The 17,640-nt window shown below is 41.7% G+C and overlaps 1 protein-coding gene and 1 pseudogene across 1 annotated transcript; both read right to left on the bottom strand.

Annotated features, from left to right (window-relative positions):
- Window positions 1–1,694: 1,694 nt before the first annotated feature.
- Window positions 1,695–1,818, bottom strand: LOC112059280 (U2 spliceosomal RNA; annotated as a pseudogene).
- Window positions 1,819–3,441: 1,623 nt separating this feature from the next.
- Window positions 3,442–16,215, bottom strand: C5H4orf51 (chromosome 5 C4orf51 homolog). Its single transcript, XM_065597779.1, has 5 exons — window positions 15,986–16,215; window positions 12,394–12,470; window positions 8,574–8,632; window positions 3,749–3,827; window positions 3,442–3,629 (listed from the first exon to the last, which is right to left on the bottom strand). Exons 1-5 carry the CDS (start codon window positions 16,213–16,215, stop codon window positions 3,484–3,486), a joined length of 591 nt encoding a protein of 196 aa, XP_065453851.1. The 3' UTR covers window positions 3,442–3,483.
- Between the last annotated feature and the right edge of the window lie 1,425 nt (window positions 16,216–17,640).

The raw sequence follows: 17,640 nt of genomic DNA, 5'->3' as shown, positions 1-17,640 counted from the left end.
CTACAATTGTGTTTCCTCATAGGCTGTATCCAGTGAAATAAGTTGGCATTCATACATGAGTATCTTCTGTCCCTTATGCAGAAACAGGATTTGTCCTGCCAGGATCACATCATTGGTTCTTCAGTTTTGGTATCCTGCTCCACTAAATGCCTTCTGATGACTCAGAAGAAAGCAAAAATAAAAGCCAGCAATTAGAGCTGACTGAAAATTTTCTGACAGTGTTTTTCAAGCAGAAAATGCCAATCCATTGACATCAAAATGTTCTACAGGAACACGTCAATTTTGATGAAATTTCGTTTTGAAAAAAATGGAACATTTTGATTTTTAATTTTGAAATGTATTGAAATTAGTTTATATTATGTATAAAATAATACAATTTAAAATAGAATTAAAATAAGTCAACATAGAAATGAAATAAAACAGGTTCACTGACCAAACTTTTTTGTTCAGATTCTGAATTAATTTTCCCCCAAAAAATGTCAGAATTTCACATGGAACAGAAATTTCGGTTCCTGGCCAATACTACCAACAATACATCTGACCAATGGGCTTGAATCAGATCCCCAAAGTAGTTTCCACAGGGAAGAGTCCCTGCAGATTCTTTATTGAGGTGTTCCTTTTCCAACAGTTTTTCTGTTATGAGAATGAGAGTTTTTTGCTAGTGTATGGTCCAGCTCCTCAACTAAGTTACTATGCAAAAGAATGCATGTTCTTTCATTTTCCTTGACAGGAGTGCAAGCCATAGGTGGTCCTGCCATTGGCTTTTTATCATCTAATCAAGATTTTCCCAAATATCCGATTTCCTGTTTGGCAGTAGAGGTGGTTTCAGGAATTCTCCACACTTACCTGAGACACACAAAACAACAACAGATAATTTCGTGTTTCTTTATGGCTTGGAAAATGCATTGTTTTGTGTATCCCTTTTTAAGCTTTTTAGCCTTTAAGGGTATGTCTATACTACTCGCCGGATCGGTGGGCAGCGATCGATCCAGCGGGGGTCAATTTATCGCATCTAGTCTAGATGCAATAAATCGACCCCCAAGCGCTCTCCCATTAACTCCTGTACTCCACCACCGCGAGAGGCGCAGGCGGAGTCAATGGGGAGCAGCAGCAGTTGACTCACTGCAGCGAAGACACTGCGGTGATTAGGTCTAAGTACTTCGACTTCAGCTACGTTATTCACATAGCTGAAGTTGCGTAACTTAGATCGATTCTCCCCCTCTCCCCCCAATATAGACCAGGCCTAAGAGTAGAAATCCAGTCAATTTAGTATGTTCAGAGAAGGGAAAATTAACCTGCAAGTTAGCTTCTCTGAAGTTATCATTTGACTTGCTTCCCTGTTTGCCCACTCAACTTCCACTGAGATTTGGGAAGTAAAAGCTTTTGATTACTTTCTTTCTGATCATACTATCACATAAATGTATATTTCTGGCATAAACTATTCAGAGGGGATTAGAAGCACTTTGCTGCTGAGACACAGAGTCTGTTCAGGATACTCATCTACCAGAGGAAAAAAGCTTAAGCAAAGAACTCCACTAGCGATACATCTCACACTAAAAGCACAAGACTCAAAAACAGGAATTCAGTCAAATTTTATTTTCAGAGAAGATAAATCATAGGTAACTAATTGTTCCTTCCCACCCTTTGATCAAATACATCTACTCTTCCTGCATTGTTTAGGTTGCCAAGACATCTAAATTTACTACACTACACTGTTTCCTTTATTTAGCATATGAAATAATGCAATACCAGATTATAGTTAAACTGATAAGAACAGATACTACACTTGGACCACAGCTCAAAGAGCCAGGAAGCGGTAAATCACTTTGCTTTTTTATTTTAGTGGCAACATCTTTTTTATTTTCCTTCTCTGCAGTAAGATGGCTTCAAAGAACCCAGATCAGAAGGCAAAACAGAATAAAGAGGTGTCTCTTCTGAACCACAAAGGTGAACCTTCTATGGATTCTGTGAATTTTTAACTCTTGGTATTTTAGTCTCTTGGTGTTTGCTGGACACTTTAAGTTTCTGAGAAATGTGTGTATATAATGGAATATATTTTGGAGAATAGATGTTTGATTTGCTTTTTATATTTTAATTGCTTCTACATCAGATATGAAAAAAGAGAGATTTTCCTTCAAGTTTAGATTAAGTTGATGGAAAGTTTGTTTTGTGACTATAAAACAGATTTACCTAGCTGGCAATATTGAAGTTCTATTAGTGCCAAAGACCTATATCTTGTATCTTTAGAGCACCAATCACCATACTATGTGGGTGCTTTTAATCTTTTTGTGTCTTTACATCAGGATCAACATCATTTAGCCTCATTGTGATAAGACAGACCCCAAAAACATAGTGGAACTCAGGAAGTCCTGGGATTCTGAGCTAGGACTTTATACTGAAGTATCACTCACACTTGAGAAGGAAGTTCTATGTATGCTGGAGAAGCCACAAGCATTTTGACAGTGGACTGGTAGGGAAACCTTATCCAACACCATGATTTTAAGTGGTAGGTGATGCATCATTATTTCCCTTACCATCTTCAGCAGTGGTACAGAATATTACAACATCTGACAGGTGTCTCTTGCTGTCAAGATCTCTACCTTGCCTGGCAATTCTAGCACTGGAGAAAGATCTGTCAGAATTTACAAGGTAGGAGATTCTGACACACAATAAAGTTGAAGCAATTGCAATGTTAGTAATAGGTAGACGGCTCACCTCAAAGAAGGTGCAAAGATCTGATCAATGAAGAAATTGGCATGAAAGGGCTTTGCAAAAATGGGATTTGTTGTTGTTTATTTATAGCACATAATGGGCACTGCTAGGCACTTTCCAAATACTTGAGAAGGATGGTCCCTGCTCAGAGGAGACCACAATATAAAGACGGATAGACAAGTAAACAGAGGCTAGGAAAATAAGAACAATAAGAGGCAATGGCTATACAAATCAACTTGATTCACTGTAAACAACATGACAAAAATGGGTCTTTAAGAGGGACTTAAATATGGACTGGGTGGAGGCTCTGTGGATGAATTCAGGAAGGTCATACCTAGAGTTGTGCAAATAACTGATATTATTTGGTTTGCTGGCAATTCCAAAAAAATTGTTTGGAGTGGAAATAAACACTTTGTTTCTAAATGTTTCATTTTGATTTTGAGCTTTTTTTAAGGCATTGTTTAATTAAAGGAAATTTTGAATTAAAAAAAATGTTTCAGTTTTTAAACGTTAAAATGAAACAGTTGGATTTTGGGGGGATTTTTTTTTCTGACAGAAACAATTTGGTGAAATTGTAAAATGTTTCAGTTCACCCAAATCTGAATTTGTTGCTGAAAAAAGTTTTGATCAGAAAATTTGCCCAGCTCCTAGGCATACTGTGTACTGGAGGCTGCAGGAAGAAGGCACAGAGGTGTTATAAAGAGGGATTTGAATTTCTGCCTTCAGAGAACATGGCTGGTTTTGAGTAGCTCTAGAACCTGGGTCTTCTGCCTAGGCCACACAAGGGGCCTGTTCTAGAAAAGTTATACAATGAAAGCTACTTACATTACAGCTATAGGTCTTTATCTTGTGTGGTATTGTCTGCATCTTCTGACTTTCCACTGCAAAATTTTTCATTTTCTCAATATTTCTGCCCTCTATCATGAAGTGGTGAAAAAAAATAGGCTGAAAACCAGCAGAGAATTTGAAACATAGAAGATTTATATTTATGGGAAGCAAATGAGGCCTCAGGGGAGTGATTTAGGGTTACACTCACCATTTTCACTGGCATGTTTTATCCAGTTCTGAGCTGCCTGATGTGACTTTGAAGCACCACAGTACATATTTTGATACACCTGTAAAAAGATAGTAACAAATCATTGCTTCTTATGCCAAGGCTGCCAATCTGAGCACATCACTAGCAAGTGTATATATTTAGATATACTGTGTGATGCTGTCCTAACAGTTCCACAGAGCAGCAGCAAACAGAAATGAGAGCACTGCAGTGAATCTGAAAACAAGCAGACCTGCTGTAACCAGGCATGTTTTATTATATGGGCTTGATTTTAAGAAGAGCTGCCTACTCACAACGCCAGCTGACATCAATAGGAGCTATGGATGGCCAGCCCTTCTGAAAATCAGGCCCACTGTCTCTGGGTATCATCTATGATTAGCAGGTATAGCTTCTGAGAGTGAGTGAGTGAGTGTGTGTGTGTGTGTGTGTGTGTGTGTGTGTGTGTGTGTGTGTGTGTGTGTGTGTGTAGTTCAGCATACAGAATGAGGATAGGATGGTTGAGCAAATGCCTCAGTGCCATTCAAGAAATACAGGCTAGCATTTAGGGATCAATCTTCCTACACATGAAGTCAATGTCAAAATTTCCATTGACTTCAGTGGTGCAATAACTTGCCCTTAAAAAGAAGTCACAACATTAAATTAATGAGCTTATATCTTCCAAATCCATCTCCAAATGGCTAGTTAGACTCCAAACACTCAAAAATGCAATTCTAAGGCAGGCCAGATAGAGGGGGAAAACACAATAGTATTTAAAAGTGGTAAAACATTATACCCATTTTAAATGTATTGCCCACTGGGAGCTATTCAGAGCAGGCACTCCAATGTTTTGACCTCCAATAGGTCTTGTTCACAAGACATTGGCCATAGAAGCCCAGCTGGTATTCCTAATGAACACAATAACAGATCCAATTACTTCAACCAATAAGCATTAAAAAAAAAATGCAGCACCAAAAGCCTTTATTGCTTTGTTAATTCAAATACATATATCTGCAGATATTACAATAAAGGCAAGAGCACAGCATCCTTACCCCTTCACTTGTCTTTTCTGCAGACTACACATGCTCTAGTCTTTAACTCCTTCCTCACAGGTTTTATTTTCCAAACCTTATATCTTTGTCGCTTTCTCCTAACTTCTCTTTCCAGTTTGCCGAAACGGGCTGTCCCAAAATGAATGCATTTGTCTAACTGAAGCCAAATTGATGCTGAGTAGATTGGTTTAATTACCCCCGTTTGCTTTATGTGTGTTTCTCCCATCATAACTTATAATCTTCTTCAAGTAGTTGCAGCCGTATATTCCATGTGGGCATGTGCACGTGCTGTGCACCAGAGCCGGAGAACTTTGCCTAGCAGCCCCTGTAGGGAAGGCGCTCACATCCTGCTGATGTAGCCCCTCCCCTGGCCAAATAAGGGTGGTGCCGTCCCAAACTCCTCTGTTCCTTCTCACCGCCCATGGCTAGAGTCAGAGGTGTGTGGTGTCTTCACCTCATACTTCCACCCTCAGTTTTCTGAGAACTTTGCTTGTATATAGTAGTAGTAGTATCTTAGTTGTATCTTAGATGTAGTTTAAATGTTAGTTTAGTGTTAGTAGAGTAGTTGGCTTCCCTGTGAGATGCCCTCACGGGGTTCAAGCATTGTACACCATGTAGCGGGGCCATCCCCAACAGCAACCCCCACCCAAAGTGCTTGTTGTGTCTTAGTGAGGGACACATTAAAGAGTGGTGCTCCATCTGCAAGTCATTCACAAAGAGGACTCGGGACAAGAAACTTGTGGTTGAAGCAGCACCTTCTGGAGCAGGCTGAGTAGGACTCTGTGTCTGTCATGGAGGTCACAGAAGTCACAGATTCCGTGACTTTCTGCAACCTCCGTGACTTCTGCAGAGGCCAGTGTGGCTGACCCCACGGCCGCCCAAGGAGATGCTCTGGGGCAGATGCTCAGGTCGCCCCGGGGACAGCCACACCAGCCACTGTTCGGGCGGCCCCAGGCAGCTTTCCTGGGCTGGCCAGAGCTGCCGCAGTCTGCGGCCCCAGACAGTGGTCCCTGGCGGTTCCAGCCATGGGGTGTCCATTGAGTCCAGTACCGATGACATTGGCACCAGAGCCAACCATCTCCATGCCAACAGCATACCAGGCAGCATCAGACCTTCTTTGCCTCTCAATCCTGGACTCTAGTTCAGGAGTTCTCCAGTGCTATGACTTTTACCAGCTCTTCCTCCATTGTGCTCCAGCACCTTCTGGCCATGTTGCAGAGTCGCCAGGTCTGTCAGCACCACAGCTCGCATTACCCGGGCTGCAGACTGTGGCAGCGAGACTGGGCCTGGCACCGAAGGCCCACTTAATGTTGTGCATCCTTGGGTCCTGTCATTGTCATAGTGGCAGATCCCATCATCCAGTTTAGTACTGGCCTCGGTGCCAGTGCCTCTCCTGGTACCAAGCAGGAGTGGGTCCCATTTGGTGCCACTGGTGTTAGTTCCCCACTCCTCTTCAGTACCAATGCTGCCTCCATATTGGGCTTCAGATGAGTCTGATCAGTTGTTTGGCTCATCAGTGCTGGCTCCCCCATTTGTCACCACCAGAACCTCCAAGATTCCTCAAGATCTAGGTCAGTGTCGTCATCCTCGCCAGATTGCCCTTGGATCACTATCGGTGCCGAGATCAGGATAGGCTCTTGGTCTGGTGCCTACTGTACAGTGCTTTATCTGTATGCCTAGTGGTTTCCTTGGAATCCCTGGGACAGTCCACAGTCCCTACTGTCCTACTCCTTGACCTAATCCAGAGAGATATCACTGATCCCGACAGTGAGTCCTACTCCCATACTGTCTCAGCTGCAAGTGACCACTGAGTCCATTCCCTCGGGACCCACGGGGCTCTTCTGACCCAATCCTGTGGTGCAAGAACACGATCCATCATTGGTGCAGTGAACCGTCTCCTCGTCCTCCCTGGATGACTCTACCATGCCAGAATCTTCCTCTCCCCCGGTGCCCAAGGACTTTAAGGTGTATCAAGACCTCCTGAGGAATATGACCACTACTTTGGGCATCCAAGGGGAATTCCTGCAGAAGATTATGTATAAACTGCTGGATATTTTCCAACATCAGCTCGAGAGAGAGTAGCCCTCCCAATAAATGAAAGGCCTGCAAAGGTCCTCTGGAATATCCCCACTTCATTGACCTTTTGGCAAAGCGTTCGGAGAAACAATACTTTGTTCCCATGCAAGGGTTAGAGGGTTTCTGCTCTCAGCAGGCCCCTAACTCCCTGGTAGTGATTGCATGGCTAAATGAGGAGGAAGAGGACTGATGTTCAGAGTGTGTTCAGCAGGTCTTGCTTAATAGGGGGAAGCTCTCCACTGAGCAGCCTATTCAACCAAATGGAAGTGATTCTCTGTATGTTGGTTAGCCCAGGGAGTTCAACTGACACTCCAAGATATCCTGGATAGAAGCCAGAATCTGTTATACCTTCAGTCTTCCAGTCTTCTATTCAGTTCATTGAAAGTTCACCTGGCAGGAATTTTGGCATTTCATCCACCTATGCATGAGAAGTTGGTGTTTTCAAATTCCATGGCAGTATGATTCTTGAAAGTAGTCACTCATCTCCATACATCAGTTAAAGAGCTGGTTCCTTTGTAGGGCCTTAATTCAGTTTTAGAGGCTCTTATGAGACCTCCATTTGAGCCTCTGGCAACTTCTTCTTTCCCCCTTCTGTGTCAGAAAAATGCCTTCCTTGTGGCAATAACATCTGCAAGGAGAGTGCATGAGTTGCAGGCTTTGATGGCAGAGCCTCCTTACACACAGTTTTGCAGAGACAAAGGACCCCTGCAGCCACACCCTAAAGTTTCTATCTAAGGTGATTTCCCAGTTTCACTTGAACCAAGTTAAATATCTACCAGTGTTCTTCCCTAAACTGCATTCAATCCCAGAGAAGCAGCAACTTCGCACATTGGATGTCAAGTAATGTTTAGATTTTTATCTGGATAGAACTAAACCTTTCAGTTCCTCAACTCCTCTGTTTGTTTCATATGCAGACTGAATGAAGGGTCAAGCAGTCTCTTCAAGACAATCTGCAGGTGGATAATTTCCTGTATCATGACACCATGAAGTAACCCAGACTACGCAGCCTCAAGGGATACGAGCACATTCCACAAGAACTCAGGTGATGTCAACAGCATTTCTAAGTGACATTCCTATATTGGACATTTGCACGGCTGCTACTTGGTCCTCTGTGCATACTTTTGCAAACCACTATGCCATTATGGCTGCATCCAGAGGAAATACAAACTTTAGAAAGGCAGTCCTGTGGCCCTTCTGTAAGTACACTCAGAGCCCCACCTCCTATTAGTACGGTTTGCGAGTCACCCACATGGAATGCATCTCATCAAAGAAGAAAAAACACCCACCTGTTGCTTTTGTTCTTCGAGATACGATGCAGACATGTACTCCACGACCCACCCTCCATCCCGTCTGCATCAGAGTCTGTACTCCTGATATTCAGTGTGAAGGAACTGAGGGGTTTGAGGCAGTGCCATCCTTATATGAGCAGGCAAGGGGCTACGGCTCCAGGGCACGAGCACCCCCCGCCCCAAAGAGTACTGCTAGGCAAAGTTCTCTGGCTCAAGTGAGTGAGGCGTGCACATGCCCACATGGAATACACATCTGCATCACATCTCGAAGAACAACAGTTACAGGCAGGTAACCATTTTTTAATAAATCTTCAGTCATTTGACTAGGATAAAATGCTGATGCCTTCTATTGTCAACGCAAGATCTATAGATTTAAATGATCAGATACAAATTAACTTCAAATTCTGTACTTACTACTTGTTGTCTGACATATTTAGAATCCTCTCTGTAACCTGGATATTCATGGCATTTGCCTGGAAGGAAAACAAGAAATAGAAGCCTTACAGTAATGTTCAGTCCAATTTCTTGATAAAAACGATAATCAACTCGATAATGTGTTGAATTTTACAATACACAAATATATACAGAGAGGAAAATTAGGCTATCAAATTAAACAATGTCTGCCCAGCTCATCCTCCACCCTCCTGGGGAAAATTTGTGGGATGGGGCCACAGAGGAGGTGATCTCCTTGCAGTTATTCACTTCCCCTCCACATTTTGCCATGTGAGGAGCAGGTTTGCCTCCCTGAATGAATGGCCCAAGGCCTGCTCCCAAACTTGGCAGCTCTCCAGTGCTCTGAAGGAGATAAGGTCCATCTGCATGGAGGCTTTGTGTCTCCTCAGCAGCCACCTTCTCCCAACCCACTCACTGGCTCCCCAGCAACACAAGTCCATTGGAACTGTAATATCAGGTTCTTCTCTGACCATGGCTGTCTCCAGCACACTCCAGCAGAAAAATAATACAACCTGCGCTTATATTTAGTAAATTATCAGAGAAATTTCCACTTGATCAGATGGGGGGTGTCATAACTATAAAGGGAAGGGTAATAGCTGTCCTGTGTACAGTACTATAAAACCCCTCCTGGCCAGAGACTCCAAAATCCTTTTCCCTGTAAAGGGTTAAGAAGCTCAGGTAACCTGGCTGGCATCTGACCTAAAGGACCAATAAGGGGACAAGATACTTTCAAATCTTGGGGGGGGGAAGGCTGTTGTTTGTGTTCTTTGTTTGGGAGTGTGTTCGTTCTTGGGACTGAGAGGGACCAGACATCAATCCAGGTTCTCCACATCTTTCTAAACAAGTCTCTCCTATTTCAAACTTGTAAGTAAATAGCCAGGCAAGGCGTGTTAGTTTTCCTTTGTTTTCTCAACTTGTAAATGTACCTTTTACCAGAGTGTTTATCTTTGTTTGCTGTACTTTGAACCTAAGACTAGAGGGGAGTCCTCTGAGCTCTTTAAGTTTGATTACCCTGTAAGGTTAATTTCCATACTGATTTTACAGAGATGATTTTTACCTTTTTCTTTAATTAAAAACCTTCTTTTTAAGAACCTGATTGATTTTTCCTTGTTCAAGATCCAAGGGGTTTGGATCTTGATTCACCAGGAGTTGGTGGGAGGAAGGAGGGGAATGGTTAATTTCTCCTTGTTTTAGATCCAAGGGGTTTGGATTTGTATTCACCAGGGATTTGGTGAAGGTTTTTCAAGGTTTCCCAGGAATGGAATCCATTGAAATGGTGGCAGCCGAACCAGAGCTAAGCTGGTAGTTAAGCTTAGAAGTTTTCATGCAGGCCCCTACATTTGTACCCTAAAGTTCAAAGTGGGGATCCAGCCTTGACAGGGGGCAATATGCATCCTTCTCCTAACCTGGCCAGTCCCTCCCACTCCACCAGTGCAGAGCATGGACCATGCCAGGTGGCCACTGCAGTGGTGGGGAAAGAGCCCTACCATTGCACATGGGTCCAAGAAGCACAGTCTGGGTTAGAATAGTTAAACAAGATCTGAGAGCTGAGTATATCTAATATACTAAGTAATGTAAATGTTAGTTACAAATATTTACATCTACTTTTTAAATGTGATTCATTTTAATTAAAACGCTATTGAAACAGCCAGCACAAAAAATGCATATATGGAGCAATGAGAAATAACTATGGATGCACTGCTGCCCCATAACAATGGAATGCTGCAATTCTTTTACTGAGTTGCTAATTCTGGATTATTAAAGATATTATGTAATGACTCATTAATATAGCTAGAGCCCTTTATTAGATCATTATCAATAATAAACTAACTTTGTGCACTGTTCTGGGATATGACCTTTTTAAACAGCAGTGTAGTCTAGTGAGAGCCAGGAACCTCCTGAGCTGTAATCCCAGCTGTACTACTGACTTGCTGTGTACTATTGGGCAAGTCACTTTAACCTCTCCTTGGCTGTTTCCTCCTCTATAAAATCAAGGTGATACTTGCCTCCCTCACAGTGGGGTGTAGAGGATTACTGAGTTAAAAATTTGAACAGCACGAGGAAGATGCAAAGTGCTAGATCAGTGCAAAATATTGTTACGGTTGTTTAAGGATTTTAATTCTGCAAAACTCAGATATAGCTAGAGGTAAACGGCCAGTGTATAAGTGGGACTTCCCATTCTTTGACAGAGCATTGTTGTGGTGTTTCATGAAGATTTCTTTGATAATTTAAAAAAAAATTCAGGAGGAGACAAATGAAGGAGACTAACTAGTAACTTAACACTTTGTCAGTCAGAGACTTCAGCAATACAGTTTTTCAAGGTACAGAGAGACAAAAGACTCAGATAAATTTTGTTCCCAGCTACATGCTGGCAGCTACAATTCAAGTGAATGAGGGCAATATTTGGGGTAATGATAATGTGACCCATATAATAATAAAGAATATTTGTAACACAGCAATATGCAGGCTTTGGGAGGAGTAGAACTTACGGTACATCTCCTAGTTACATAGTCTTTACCTTTCAATTGTTGAGTTACCAAAGAGTCCTGTGGCACGTTATAGACTAACAGATGTATTGGAACATAAGCTTTCCTGGGTGAATACCCACTTCGTACATGTGTCTGACGAAGTGGGTATTCACCCATGAAAGCTTATGCTCCAATACATCTGTTAGTCTATAAGGTGCCACAGGACTCTTTGTTGCTTAGTGAGAAAGATTGATGTTGAAAGTGACGATACCACACTGTAATTATGTGAGGAAGCTCCAGGAGTTAATACTATACTTCTGGAATTGTGATCCCCCAAATCTTATGCTGCTATTAATGAAATGCTGTGGGTGTTTTATTTAAAAGTAATGCTGCTTATACATGTATAGACAGACATACTAAAACATATCATGGCTTAAGTTTAGTAGGAGGAATAAATTCTAGCAATTATTGCAGTCTATGTTCAAATGTAATATTAAATTGTGTCTAATGACAGATGACATTTAGTGACCTTAATAAACGGTGTCTACAGCCAGTGTTTCTTTGTTCCCATGGGTGAATTAACGTAGCCTCCTGGGATCAGAGGGGGCCTATGGACCCACAAACTTTGGATCTATGTGGGGACATTACCCAGAAAGTGCTGGAGGTAGCATTGGCTGGGCTAGGAACCAGGAATTTTCCAGGAAAAAGATTTGATTGGGGAGGGTGAGGAGGAGGGACTTTGGTTGGATCAGATCCAGGTTCCTTTGAGTTTCAGTCAACCCGTTTGTATCCATTGTCCATGGGCCATTTTGCAACTGCTTGTCTTTCACCTGACAATTCCCTGAAACAAATGTTTATCTTTCTCCGGCAGTCCTTGACTGGTGGCCTACTTGGTAACTGCCTGGTTGACTGGCCCATTTTACCAGACTACCTAGAGGGAGCACCCCCAGAAGGCGCAGAGACATACTGAATGCTGAGAGGGCTGAGCTGCCACTGCCTCAGATGCTGGCTAGCTGGTGGCTGCAGGGCTAAGGAACACTGCTCCACAGCACCATCTGGTCACTGCCTGTAAACACTGCAGCCCAGGTCCAGTCATCCTGCAGCTGCTCTGGCCAGCTCCCAGTTGCTCTATTGTGTCTCTCTTCCACCTAGATGAAACTTTCCAAGTGTTTTCACTCTCCCCTCAAACCTAAGTCTCTCCATACCTTTAAATCATTGTCATTGCTCCATCAGTAACAAGAGTCTAGAAATCACAGAGGATGCCAGATTGGCTAAGGAATCATCTTCAGAATAACTAAGTGTGTTAGATTTACCTTTGTCAGCTGCAGCAGTTTGTTTATCACTGTTGTAATATCCAGGTATATAATGAAGCTGGTTTACCATAAACACTCTAGAGAACACACAGGGGGAGAGAACGTTTGAGTCTTTTAGATCAAACAAAAGGCTGCTTTATTTCTATAAGCTTGTGCAATATGATAAATTTGCAGCATCTTTACCTGGTCATTGGTTAGTTTTCTTTATTTACAATAAGTTATGCAGGTCTTTTTAAAAATCTGTTTTATTTAGGTTTCAGAGTAGCAGCCGTGTTAGTCTGTATCCGCAAAAAGAAGAACAGGAGTACTTGTGTACTTAGAGACTAAGTCTCTAAGGTGCCACAAGTACTCCTGTTCTTGTTTTATTTAGGTTCTTATGCCATGCCAATCAACACAAGAACAAGAGCCCAATGGTCCATCTGGTTGGGTATCCTGTCTCTGACAGTGCCCAGTACAAGCTGCTTCGGAGGAAGAAACCTTAGGGAACTGAGCACCAAAAAAAGGTCTGTTCTTTTCCCCTGGCACTTAGAACATTTGTTATGCTCTAGCTGGTCAATAAGACATAGCTTTTCAAACTGTTACCTGGGAGATGCCATTCTAGTTCTATAGTTGTTTTACAGGATTTGTCTGTATGTCTCTAGGAGCAGATTGCAGGAGACAATTCTTAACACTCTGAGACCATTTGCAGGTAAGGATGCCGAGTGGAAGAAGGAATCTATCTGTGGCTCATCAGCCAGTCACAGCAGGTCAGCATCTTAGGCACCTTAGAGTCTCTCTCCCCTCCACCCCCCCCTTCTCCGCATTTCATTCCTGGCTAGCTTAGGTGGCTGACTTGTGAAAACCCCCTTTTTAAGTGCTTAACTATCCCCAAGGATTCTACAGGGAGCTTACGTAGCATGGAGCCACCTAACTTGGGGCTGAAAATTCCACTAAGCCATCCAGGGGTTGTGTGTTGGTGCACTCAGCTGACCAACACCTAAATCCCTTTAAAAATCTGGCCCTGAGTGCCTAAAACATTTTCGAAAATGGGACTTAAGCTGCCTAAATCACTGAGGTGCTTTGGAATACCCTAAATCCTGCTGTGTCTGACATTGTGAGATTGACTAGTGATCTACTACAAAACCCTACCAGTCAGGGCAAGATTCTCCACTGCCAGAAGGGACAATGTCAGTGTGTGAATAGGAGTAATGTGAGCTCAGTGTATGGTACTGACAGCACTAGCTGCCTGGTACTTTGGAAAGACACCCCCCATTAACCAAATGGTAAACTTTGTTCCCTTAGAGACATGGTGCAGAGGCCAGCAAGCCTTCCCCCTCACTCTCTCAAAGATCCTACTCTGCTGCCTGGGTGAGGGAAAGTTGTTCACTACATCCTCCTCCTCCTCTTGGGAACTAGTACAGGAGAAGACAGGCCCCAGATTTGTAACAACATTATGCAAGGAAGGAATATATACATTGTAAAGTCAGAAAACTTTCAATTAATGTCCCAGAACCTACTTCATTTCCAAACTCTGTGCTACTCCAGCCCACCCCCTGCATGCAGTCCAAAACTCTTCCCCATTGGGACACCATTCTGATGCATTCTTCACCTATGTGCAGACCTATCCCTGCCTGCTCTCCTGATTTAATTTACTCGGGAAGCACCTAGATACTTCCAGGATGGGAACTAGAGAAAAACCTCAGTTAGAACAAAGTTATCTTGGGAATGTAGGGGATGGAGTCCAGAGTTGAAGAAACAACTGCTCATATATGTATGTAGAGTGTTTCGGGCCCATATATTGAGTGACAGGAGGATGTAGGGTGGAGAACAGTCCATGATGAGGAACAGTATTATTGTTTTTATAATGAGTAGGGAGAGGGCCTGCATATGCCATGTATGGCAGGTGAGACTCGAGAGCAGCAAAAATTAGGTTGGTGTTGCAACTATCCTTGAGAATTCATAACATTTAGGCATTTAAAGTCTCACCTATAACAATGTATCATATTTTAGGGTGAAATCCTAGCCCCACTGAAACTAAAACTCCCATTGATTTCAATGTGGCCAGGATTTCACCCTTAGTTTTTTTGTAAGGCAATATATTTTTACTTTTAATCTGCATTATAAGGGGTTTTTTGCTTGTTTTTTAAAAGGAACAACACTGTATATATTTTAGATCTTATACTTAAGCCAGTGGTTCCAGACTGGGACCCCTTTTTCATATCAAGATCTTGCTCCCATCTAGCTGGGATCCCCCTTCTGACTTAACAATATGGGAAAGCCAAGATGGTTGCAATCTTGAGACACCTGAGGTCTCAACTCCCATATCACAAACTCAGACTTTAGGCAATTGCTAAGTTACTGAATGTCTTTCGAACTGTATTTCTCAATAACATGAGTCATATACATGTTTTGGCTCTATCAGACAACAAATACTAGCAGATGTTTTCCATCAGACCCAATATTAATCAGGATAAACAATGATATCACATTCTCTCGACAACTTGCAAAAGCATGCTGCTATGGCAAACTAAATTTGCTTCCAAGAAGTAGGGATGCTGAACCAAAGGAAGCAATTTCTTTTGCTTCAAGTACTTTCCGAGATTTCTTGATGGATGGTTCCAGTTTCTTGTTAGACTTGATAAGGATTTCATCAAAAATGGATTTTTATAATAAGCATGTACACTGCAAATGTTTCCATCTTCTAGCATCGTGTAAACTTTAATACGCTTAGATGTGTGTGTGATATCAACTGTTCTTCAATACAGCATTACTGCTAATTGCTGTTCTATTAACAGGTCCAGAGACTCTGGTAGAGGACAGGAGCCAAAAAGCAGGGAAGAATAGAGAGACGCTATAGCCTGCCCCATCAATTCTTGAATGTAATGCCTGAAATGGTGAAAGTTGTCTCCATCATTAAATGGATAGATAAGCTGTAGTGTATATATACATGTATCTCTAGTTCTTTAACTTATAAAACAGAGCTAGATCTAGAATTAAAAACTGAGTAGCAAGGCAATGATAAAATGATTCTAGGTTAGGATTCTGATGACATCATAAAGAATATGAGCCCTTGTAGCTTATGATCTCATTAGAAACCCTTGTTGCAGTTATTTACTAGCTGTTCCCATTCCAGGATTGATAATGAAATGCGGCTAGCTTAATCCGGGTCTTAAACAGAACCTGCCAAATTTGATTAGGTGATATTTTTATAAGGTATTCTTGATTTCTAAACTGATCCTGCTCATTTTCTATAGCAGTCAGGTTTCATTCCAGTTCAGTACACCTCTACCCCGATATAACGCTGTCCTTGGGAACCAAAAAATCTTAGCGCATTATAGGTGAACCGCGTTATATCAAACTTGCTTTGAGCCGCCGGAGTGCGCAGCCCGCCCCCCCGGAGCACTGCTTTACCGCGTTATATCCGAATTCGTGTTATATCAGGTCGCGTTATATCGGGATAGAGGTGTATGTTCAAATTCCTCTTAGAAGAGATGAAGAATAAGAAAGGCCTAGTGTAATAAGCCTCTCCTAGCCTCTACCTCTAAGAGGAATTTATTTTTCCACTCAAAAAAACTACATATTGTAGGCTCCACTAAATAGGAGTAAACCTTACTCTGGTGGATGAGGTCTGTTTATCCTGGTAGGAGAGGAGGGTTTGGTTCTTGCAGGTTCAGCCAGCTCCTTTTTTCCATAACCAGCAGAATATGTTGTTGCACAGTTGGCCTCTCTTTGAGCCTCCCGTCTCCAGGCTTCCCCGGCATGGCGTTGGATTTCTTCAAAAGCTTGAGGAGAGAGAGGACTAAAGGGCAAAGGCAATTCAGGAGCTAAGAAGAGATAGCTCATCCTGGATGCAGCTCATAGATTCTGAGCAGCAACTTTACCTTACTTTAGAAATAACTTTCCTCTGCTGATGAGTACTAGAGGTGACCAAGCCTAACTTTAACAAGGTTAAGGAAAAGGAAAGTGCTTTGCTGCTGTTGATAAAAGTTGCTAAGCAACAGGTCATAAAAACTCTACCAGCACTACAACCAGCAAAAGAAGAAAAAGCAATTAGCAAACTACAAACTGGATTTTTGTATATATTTATATAACTGCTGAGAGGAAATATTTAAAAATATGACTTGTTAGTGCACTGTCTATGCGTGCAGAGACAATTTTTTATTCTTCTTCTATGCGTACTAGCATCACAATCAGTCAAAGGACAGGTCAGCTGAATAGTCTTCCCTTTGACACTTCCTTTTGTTTATTTTTTCATAGCAAAAATGAGGAAGGTGGTGGTAAAATAGCAAATAAAGCTATATAGTAGGAATATATACAGTGACTGATAAAAAATAAAGGCCTTAAAGTGAGCTTAAATTACATTTATGTAAATAAGAATAAAGCCTTAGCTAATTACTTTACAACAGTATTGCAATAAGGGAAGCATTTACTTTTCAGTGTCAACTACTGTGTAACACACATTGTAAAGTTTCTCATTTTTGTTACAGGTGAATAGACATCATTTACTCAAACATCTAAGATTTGTGAGTACTTCAGTCTCTTTCTAGCAAGATCGTGATTTTTAATCTCCATTTGGTTCTAAAAGGATAAATCTTTTCTTTGCAACTGTGCCTCTAGGTAAGCTGAAACAACAAGGACTAAATAGATGGAGACTGAAATAACCATTCAATCTTTAATGTAGTCCATGCAGCCCAGAAATGAAGCATGTTCACAGTAAATTACATCAGTCTCTAAGTGTTGGCAATCAGGCATCTTTCACAAATACTACAGTCCCATTAAAACACAAAATCCAACCACCACCATAAACAGAGATTTTCATATTTGGTTACACAACATTCCCTTGTTTCAGGCTACCGTGCATGTCATGTTTCTCCTTATTTGTCTTTTTCTTCTTATTTGTTGTTTAGCAAGATCTTAAATTGTAAAGGTAATAAGGAACATTTTAGGTATAGTGTGTTTTCACTCTAAAATGTTATTTTCAGTTGTTTGCATTTTTTTAGAAAAGAAAAAAGTTGTAATCAACTTTTTAAAGGAACTAGGAAAATGATTTAAAAATATTTTTGCAACATCTTTTGAATTGTAGATTTAGAATCTGAACATTGGGCACGGATAGAGCTGTCTACCGGTTGGTAGTTTGGTGAAAATTGGCTGTGAACTGTCAAAGCTATAAAGGTTTAAAAACATACTTTGTGCCTGCACTCTGATTTTATTAAACATGCTCATGTAGCCATCTGCCACTGTTCTATCAGCATTGCACATACATCGTAT

This window comes from Chrysemys picta, chromosome 5, assembly GCF_011386835.1.
Source record: "Chrysemys picta bellii isolate R12L10 chromosome 5, ASM1138683v2, whole genome shotgun sequence".
NCBI classification, from domain to species: Eukaryota; Metazoa; Chordata; order Testudines; family Emydidae; genus Chrysemys; species Chrysemys picta.
Note: the sequence above shows the minus strand (reverse complement) of the source record. Positions and strands in the feature narration are given on the sequence as shown.

What these genes read in the sequence shown, in the direction of transcription:
- C5H4orf51 (XM_065597779.1), bottom strand. Translation starts at nt 16,215, where the DNA reads ATGAGCTATCTCTTCTTAGCTCCTGAATTGCCTTTGCCCTTTAGTCCT. An exon ending in AACAGACCTCATCCACCAGA is followed by an intron (nt 12,471 to 15,985) that starts GTAAGGTTTACT and finishes TGTGTTCTCTAG; the next exon opens with AGTGTTTATGGTAAACCAGC. An exon ending in AACTGCTGCAGCTGACAAAG is followed by an intron (nt 8,633 to 12,393) that starts GTAAATCTAACA and finishes TTTTCCTTCCAG; the next exon opens with GCAAATGCCATGAATATCCA.